The 9804-nt window shown below is 34.8% G+C and overlaps 1 protein-coding gene across 1 annotated transcript; it reads left to right on the plus strand.

The window, feature by feature from the left end:
• The first annotated feature begins 7304 nt into the window (after positions 1 to 7304).
• On the plus strand, positions 7305 to 9149 carry LOC145121620 (uncharacterized). The gene has a single exon (XM_079057339.1). It carries the CDS (start codon positions 7305 to 7307, stop codon positions 9147 to 9149), a length of 1845 nt encoding a protein of 614 aa, XP_078913465.1.
• Positions 9150 to 9804: the final 655 nt, after the last annotated feature.

Genomic DNA, 9804 nt, shown 5'->3' on the forward strand with positions numbered 1-9804 from the left:
TGTTAAAACACCCTCTTGTGGATTCCCAATCACTTGATTCTTCGGATGATCTCTTGTCCATTTTTCCATTGGCGGATATGCTGGATCAAATTCCAAAGGTGCATCTTCGTATATATCATCATTCTTTGAACCTGCAATCGAACAAACATCATCAAAATCATTATTATTCTCAATGTTTTCTAAATGCTCCCCCTCAACATTATGCTCCCTCTCAACATCATGCTCCCCCTCAACATTAGCATTCACTTTTCCATTCTCCCCCTCGAAAGAATGCTCTTCCTCAACTAGAGTATTCGAATCCAATTGCTCCCCCTCCACTGGATTGTTTTGCATGCTTTCGCCTTTCTCTGGAGAGGTTGATGTTGAATCATCAGTAAGCTTTGTTAGTTCAGAGAGATGATTATCATTTGCATTTATTTCAGCATCAACTGCATGATCTGAAATTCCAAAAATTAAATCATAATCAATATCTAAGGTTTGTGAGGATTCAGATTCATCTTTTATGTTTTTCAGAATAGGATGATTTTCAAACTGCAATGTAGTTTGTTTAATGTAATAATCATCAAATGTAAGATTAAAAGTTTCTTCAACATTTTGTGTTCTTCTGTTTAACACACGATAAGCGACTGAATTATGTGAATATCCCAAGAAAATCCCTTCATCTGCTTTAGCTTGAAATTTCGTAAGATTATCCTTGAGATTCATAATGAAGCACCTGCATCCGAAAACATGAAAAAATTTGACGTTAGGTTTTCGATTGTTGAGAATTTCATATGGAGTAATGTTAAAACGACGATGAATGAAAGATCTGTTTTGAGTGAAACATGCAGTAGATACTACTTCAGCCCAAAGGTATTGTGGAAGATTCGCATATGCCAACATTGTCCTTGCCGCTTCGCATAGAGACCTATTTCTTCGTTCAACAACACCATTTTGTTGTGGTGTGTATGGAGATGAAAAGTTATGCGAAATTCCTTTGTCCACCAAAAATGAATCAAGAACCTTGTTCTTAAATTCCGTTCCATGATCACTCTTAATTTTTCAAACAATCTTCTTCAATGTTGTTTCCATCTTTTTGATAAAGTCAATCATGATTTGTGCAACTTCGGATTTAAGCCTGAGAAAAAAAACCCACGTAAATCTGGAAAAGTCATCAACAATAACTAAAATGTACCTTTTCTTGTTGAGAGTTGAAACGGTTGAAGGACCACACAAATCAATATGTAAGAGCTCCAAAGGTGCAACAATTTTCGAATCAATCGTAATTGGATGACCTTGTTTATGTTGCTTTCCAACTTCACAAGCTGCACATAAAGAATCATTGTCAAATTTAAGTACAGGTAAACCTCTTACCAAATCTTGTACCACTAGTTTATTGATGTTTCGAAAATTGAGATGAGAGAGTCTTCGATGCCAAAGCCAACTTAAGTCTGATGTTGCTTTCGAAAGAAGACATATAGCAGGTTTCCCTACTATCGGATTGATGTCCAAAGTGAACATGTCACATTTCCTTTTGGATTTCAGTAACACTTCTTTTGTGTTGACATTCGAAATAACACTTCCTTCTTCGTTAAAAAGAACTTGATTGCTAGTGCCCACAACAAGTTGGGAAACACTTATCAAGTTATGTTGAAGACCTTCAACATACGCCACACGATTCACTGTGAATTGTCCGTTCGTGATCTTCCCATATCCTTTGACTTGACATTTTTTATTGTTCCCAAACTTCACAACTCCAACATTTTTTAGACTTCGTAAATCACGTAAATTCTCCTTCTTCCCAGTCATGTGACGAGAGCAACCACTAGCGATGTACCATTTATTATCATATTGCTCGTCACATAGTACCTACAATCAATGGAAAATTTTAGGTACCCAAGGCTTTTTGGGTCCTTGGAAATTAGATTTCAATTTCGAATGAAATGAAGAACTTTTATCCCAATCACAAACTTTGGTTTTGAGACTATCAATTAAGTTTACATCTTCATTTAAAAGAACCGAAACATGAGTTTTTGATGATTTCGATTGTTCACTGACATTACCCTTCGAATTCTGAGTTTGTGAATGAACATTCTTTGCTTTTATTACTGGTTTCCAAGCTTTGACTGAAATGTTCGAATCCTTAGAAGATGAACTGCCGTTTGATGAAGTATTCACATACTTCTCATAAGCTTCGTGAATTTGCTCCTTTGAAAATGTATTCGACTGATACATCTTTCCTTTGCCTTCAAGCCAATGATCAATGTTTTTCCTTGAAGTCATTCCTTTTTCTCGTGAAATTTTCATAGTTTCTTTCTTCGTTTAATTTGGAAAATTTGGCTTTTGAGGAACAAAATCAACTTTTGGTTTTGTTATAAAAGATTGAGCACATGATTTATCAACTGTTGATTTAAAATGTTGACTTTGAAGAAATTTTGATTTGGATTTGAGTTATTTGAAAATTTTCTTTGAATATTAGTTTCTGAAACTTTCGAAAACCTTGGTTGTTTATTCACTTCAGACTTTGAATGATTTGATTGAGATGAATGTTGAGGTTTTGTTGAAAAAGAGGAATTTTTAGCTTTAAAAACAATTTTTAGTGATTGTGATTCAGACATCTTTTGAGACTCAACATTTTGCCAAAATATTTTCTTTCTTGCTTGTCTTTTTGAAATGTTGTTTTCTTTCGAAAATCTGTCAATTTGATCTTTGAATTCCTTGGAGTTTAGTATGACAACTTTTTCATTTTCCTTTACAACTTGTTTTGAATTCTCTTTTTCAATTTTTGATTTTTCAACCCATTTTCTTTGTGGTTTTTGACGTTGGAACACATACGAATTATTTGTTAAGTTGTTTTCAACTGTGCTTTGATTTGCGAAAAAACCTTCATCGGTTGTTTTTGAATTATCCTCTTCAACTAACTTCTTTAATTATGGTTTGATTTTCTCAACATTTCCAGTAGTTACGAAACTTGATTTGGAAAAATGACATCATCTGTACACTTGAAATTTGGATAAACCACTGTATTCGTTTCAAGATAGTGTTCACCTTTTTCATTCATTACTTTTTCGAACTTTTGTGTATCACCATACACTTGATCAACCACTATTCAAGGAGTTTCTTCTTCCTTTGAAGATTTCTTTTCCTTCGAAGTTTTCTCTTCATCTTCATCATCACTATCATTAGTTTGACTGTCTTTGAGATTCACGCAGTTCATATCATAAACTTTCGAAGTTGAGGGTATATCAGTTTTATTTTCAACCATCAAATCCTCAACCTTTTCTGTCCCTTTAGATGTTGATGCAACATTAACAACAGATAATTGAGAACAATCAACATCTTCAAGTTCACTAATTTCACTAATTTCACTAATATTGTCAGAATTATCTTCAATATCAGCAAAATTAGATTGAGAATCAGATGTTGAATTCTCAGTCTTTTTCAAAATTTGAATTTGTTCAGATTTAGTCAAAGTATCATTCACGATGTTAACTAATTCATTTGCATCAAGACATTCATCAATTTTGACAAATCCATATTTATATCTATCATCAGGAACTTTGTCAAAATCAGCTATTATTTGCTCACAATCATACCAAATATTATCTACCTTAGCTCTTTCGAATGCTAGAAAAGGTAGTAATTTTCTATGTTGCTCTTTACTTATGTCACATGAATGATGTAAATCAGTTAATTTGCCATAAAGTCTTTTAGCATAATTACAATAAATGTTTCTTTGTGCTAGCAAAAGTTTGACTTCACTCGTTAAAGTATCCCTATCACACATAATATTTGTTATTTGTAATTCCAAACATTCAATTTTGCTTATTTTCAAGTCTAATCTCTTTTTGGTCTCTAATAACTCCATGGACAATTTGTTGGCCTCATTGCTAGCAGACACAACAATTGAATCAAAATAAGTAACCGTCTCATCAAAAGATATTAGTTCAGAATCATAAGCATGTGTAGGAATATTAAAAGTTTCGAGAATTTTACGTACCTTTGTTGTCATTGGAGATTTGTCTGCCGTTTTGGATACGAAGCATCGTCCTTTCACTTCGAATTCCTCATCATCTGAATCCTCCTCCATTTTCGCATACATCGCTCCATGTGTTGGATTTCTCATTTCTTCATCGTCTGATCCGGATGACCAGATTTGATAAGTTCCATCTTCATCCTCATGTTCACCCTTTGCAACCAATGACAAATTCTTGGCTTTCGCACGAACCTCCTCAAGCCTCTCTGCATAATACGCCTCATCCTTGAATTTATTCTTCCTCTCATCCTTCTTCCGAAGCATACAGTCATTCGCAAGATGATTAGCACCGTTGCAATAATGACAATCTATTCCAGCATCACCTTTCAACTTTTTCTCAATCTTTCTTTCAGACATTTTCGAATCTTTCTTCTCAACGTTCTTTTTCTCCTCATCAGCAGTTTTATTCACAACACTTCCTTTTACCTCAGCAAGCTTAGTTTTCGGATTGAACGGCTTTTTGAAAAACTTCTTAACACGATTATTCGAGTAAAAAGCTATTGCCTCATCATCCGAATTCATGATGAATCCTTCTTCTTCCTCAGAGTCACCATTTTCTACTTCTTTCTCAGATATCTTTGACACAAGTGCCAATGGGCCTCCCAAATTTAGCTTCGTATCTTCAGCAATTTCATTAACCTCAGTTTCGTGTGTTTTCAACTGATTGTACAAATCATTAAGAGTTGATGTATCAAAACTTTGCTGATTCTTCACCATCATACTTACACTTCTCCATTCTTTTCGAAGACCCATCACAAAGATGAGATTGAATTCTATTGAAGTCCTGGTAATTCCATAGCGATTACAACGATAGATTAACTCGTTCAGTCGATCATAGTAGACATCAATTGTTTCACCTTCTTTTTGTCTGAAATCTTTCAGCTCAACCAAACACTGTTTGACTGAATTGATTTTCGTCTTCTCACTTCCTTGAAACTTATCTTTCAGATTGTTCCAGACCTCCTTTGCAGTTGTACAACTCCTAATGTAATTGTACACAACTGGAGGTAAAGCACCTCGCAGTTCCCTCATACACCTCTTCTCCAGTTTCTTCAGACGATCAGATTGATTATCAACATCAGAACTTGTGGAAGAAGATCCGATTGGTTGAACATTCACTGGAACATTGACATTTCCAGTGATACATGACCATAATTCTTCATCAAGACCATTCAGATAATCCTGCATACGATCAGCCCACTGATCATAATATTCAGGGATTAGCATTGGAATTTTGGTTGATGAACCTAATAGATGAGAAAACGAGGTCATCGAATTGAGATTGAAACTTGCCATTGTTGTACGGAAGCTGAATTTGAAACTTTTTAAGAAGAAATGGAAATTTGAAAACAAACTAGTTGATTCAAATCGGAATTGAAAGAAAAACACTCGATTCAACAATTCAAATGCAGAATCAAATCACAAACTGAAATCTAGACAAGTTTTTCACGATCAAAAAGTGCAGAAACTTTTGAACCAAAAATTTGATTCAAAAACTTTTTGAATGAATGAAAATCAGATCACAGATGTGATTCCCACTCTGATACCAATTGATGAATCAAAGAATCAAGTATTAAACAAATCAGAGTATGAAATCAATTAAGAATGCGAGATTGAACACCAGGTGTAAATATGATCTTGTTTCAGCTCTATTACGCTTTCGAATGTTTATAGAGTACAATAGACAGGTCTGTAAAAACTCTCATCTAACTCTAGTAAATATCCCTATTTATAGGGAACCGAAAGCGTACAAAAAATATACTAAGGCATAGACACTAAAGCTTCGAATAAAAGCGCCTTAGTAAAATACATTACAAGACATTCGAAGAGTACAGAATACAACTCGACTTATTACAATAATTTGACCCTTACAATACCTTGAGGGAATATTATTGTTTTCGTTTGCATTTTCGGTTAACTGAAGGTACAACTCTACATAAAGTCGGTCGTTTGTTTCATACATTCATAGTTGATGCTTACGCTGCAGTGCTTGAACATGATTTAGAATGGTATAAGAGAAACCAAAAGACTATTCGTTCCGAGCTGTATCATGGTTTGAGTGATAGTTTATGTAGAGGCGAAACAAGTTCTTCATATGTGGGTCGTCGAGTTATACTACCATCATCATTCAATGGTGGACCGAGGCATAAGATACAACAATATCAGGATGCAATGGCCATATGTCGTTGGGCTGGAACTCCGGATCTATTTGTTACGATGACGTGCAACCCTAAATGGCCAGAAATTGAACGTCATACTGAACAAATGGTACCTGGTCAACCAAGTACCGATCGACCTGACATTCTTGCGCGTATGTTCAAGATTAAGCTTGATGAGCTGATGAATGACATAAGGAAAAAACATCATTTTGGTCGTACAAAAGCCGGTATGTTTTCTTAATATATTTGTTTTCGTCTTTAATTTTAATGTATGTTCTTTTGCTGTATAATTTTAATTATATGTGTATGCAGTTATTTACACAATTAAGTTCCAAAAACGTGGGTTGCCACATTGTCATTGTCTTGTGTTTCTTCATCCGCCAGATAAAATAACCACAGCCCAAAAGATTGATCAATTTGTATCGGCAGAGTTGCCTTCTCAGGAAAATGACCCGGTTGCTTTTGAAGCTGTTCGTAGTCACATGATGCATGGTCCATGTGGCCAGCTTAACACTTTAAGTCCATGTATGCACAATGGAAGTTGTTCTAAAGGGTACCCTAAGGAATATTGCGATGAAACTTTCATTAGGCGTGATGGTTGGCCCTGTTATAAGAGGTCTAACGATGGTTCGAAAGTTAAAGTTGGTAATGAGGATATCATGCTTGATAACCGATACGTTGTTCCTCATAATGTCGATTTGCTTGTCAAATATGGTTGTCATATAAATGTTGAGTATTGCAACCAAGGAAGTCTGATTAAGTATCTTTTTAGTTACATTAATAAAGGCCATGATCGTGCCACTGCTGTTTTGGAAGGTCCAGACAGAACACGATCTTTTATATCGATGTTGCACAACGAGAATGAGATCGAAGAATATATTAATTGTCGTTACATTTCTGTATCAGAAGCATGTTGGAAATTGTTGGGATTTGAGATGCAATATCGCTCGGTTGCAGTAGAAAGACTACCATTTCATGAAGAGGATTGTCAAAGAGTTTACTTTAGAGAAGATGATGATATTGCAGAAGTTCTGGATAGGAGGGTATATGCGGTGTCTAAGTTTACTGAATGGATGAGAGCAAATCAATTATATGAAGAAGCCTGATTGTTAACTTATTTAGACTTCCCGATGAAGTTTACATGGCATGAAAAAGGGGATGTTAAGGAATGGAGGCCATGTAAAAATGGTTTGGTTATTGGTCGGTTATATTTTGTAAATCCAAATGAAGGAGAAAGGTATTATCTTCGTATGCTACTAAATGTTGTACGTAGACCCTGCAGTTTTAAAGATATTCGCACTGTTGATGGTGTTGAGCATCCGACCTATATGTTTGCTTGCAAAGCGTTGAGGTTACTAGGAGATGATGGTGAATGGGTTGAGTCAATCCGAGAGGCTTACCAATGGCAGTCAGGAAAGCAACTTCGGGAACTATTTGTAACTATTTTGTTATTTTGTGATGTTGCTAATCAAGAAAAGTTTTTTTGGGATTCTTTCCCGTTTTTATCAGAAGATGTTGCTTATAATCAACGTAGATTGCTTGATAATGAAGATCTAATGTTATCGCATGATGAGTTGGTAAACTACACTCTGCTTTATATCGATAATATTTTATATGGGAATTGTCGTTCGTTGGTTGATTTCCCCAGTCTACCTCAGTTAAACCATAGTTTGTTAAGTATAGGTTCGAATAGGTTAATTGCTGCTGAGCGGACATACAACGTCGAAGAAGAAATAAGGATTTTCAATGAGCTTTATAGTGGTTTAAATGTACAACAGAAAGAAGTTTATACTATTATAATTAATGCTGTCAATGAAAAGACAGGTGGCTTTTATTTTGTCTCTGGTTCTGGAGGGACAGGCAAAACATATTTGTGGAGAACAATTACTGCTTATATTCGATCGCATGGAAAGATTGTTTTATCAGTCGCGTCATCTGGCATTGCATCTTTGTTATTACCTGGTGGTCGTACAGCGCATTCCAGGTTTAATATTCCTATTGATATTGATAAAGACTCAACTTGTGGTATCGATGTTGGCTCAGATCTCGCAGAGTTGATTAATATTGCTGATCTGATTATTTGCGACGAAGCTCCACTACATCATCGTTATTCATTTGAAGCTGTTGATCGTGCATTTCGTGATGTATGTCGTTATTATGTTGCTGGATCTGAAAACAAAGTGTTCGGAGGGAAAGTGGTAGTTCTTGGGGGTGATTTTCGTCAAATTTTGCCTGTTATTCAACATGGATCCCGTTCTGATGTTGTGTCCTCTTGTATAAACAAATCAGAAGGTCTATGGAATTCATGTCGTTTTTTTGTTTTGACAACGAACATGCGTTTGTCTGATCAAAACATTACTGGCGATGAACTTATAAAAATGCGTGAATTTAGTAAATGGATTCTTGAAATGGGTGTTGGTCGGCTTCCTATGTGTACAGTGGAAGGTGAAGACGATGGTACATGGATCACTATACCTGATGATCTTCTTATTCCTGTTGCTGATAATCCTATTGATGCTGTTACATCCATTGTATTCCCAGATATTTTGAGTAGACTTAACGACATGTCTTACATAAAGGAACGATGCATCCTTTGCCCGACAAACGATGATGTTGACATGATCAATTTACATGTGCTTTCTAAGATGTCTGGTGACATGCATGAGATGTTAAGTGCTAATGAGATTTGTCGAAGTACTGATAATTTTTCCGAATTGGAAATTATGTATTCTTCAGAATTTCTTAACACGTTGTGGTTCTCAGGAATTCCAAACCATGAGTTAAACTTAAAGGTTGGTGTACCGATCATTTTGTTACGTAACTTAAATTTGCAAAGAGTTTTGTGCAATGGGACTCGGTTGGTCATCACACAAATTAGTCGGAGGGTTTTGGAGGCGATGATTATTACCGGTACTCATATTGGAGAGAAAGTATTAATTGGGAGGATTGATATGACTGCATCGGACACAACATGACCTTTTAGATTTAAAAGAAGACAATTTCCTGTCAAAGTTTGCTTCGCTATGACAATCAACAAAAGTTAAGGGCAAACGTTTAATCATGTATGTGCTTTCTTGGTGAAACCTGTTTTTTCACATGGTCAGCTTTACGTGACAGTGTCTCGTGTAACCTCTCGTGCTGGTCTTCACTTTTATATTGACAACAAGGGGAAGTGTGGTAACAATATGACAAACAATGTTGTTTACAAAGAAGTTTTCTATAATTTACCATTACATGGTATAAACAACATTGAATGACTGCATTGCAAGTTCCGATATAGGTATAATTCAATTCATAAATGCATAAGTTCATGAAGAGTCTTATTTCTTAACAGGTACATTTTTGTTCAGAAAAATAATCATGTAATGTTTGTTCATCCTTTTTTTTAATACAAAAATTTCATATATTATATTTGATTTATTAAAAAACTATAATTTTTTAAGGAAATATATATATATATATATATATATATATATATATATATATATATATATATATATATATATATATATATGCATCATTTACTAACTTCAAATATTCGGTAGTAAATTAACAACTACAATCCCTTTGATACTTCCATTATGGCTATTAATGTAATTTAGTTATTTATTTATTTATTTATTAATCTTT

Source organism: Lactuca virosa, chromosome 6 (assembly GCF_052849685.1).
Source record: "Lactuca virosa cultivar CGN04683 chromosome 6, Lactuca_virosa_CGN04683_v6, whole genome shotgun sequence".
Taxonomy (NCBI): Eukaryota; Viridiplantae; Streptophyta; class Magnoliopsida; order Asterales; family Asteraceae; genus Lactuca; species Lactuca virosa.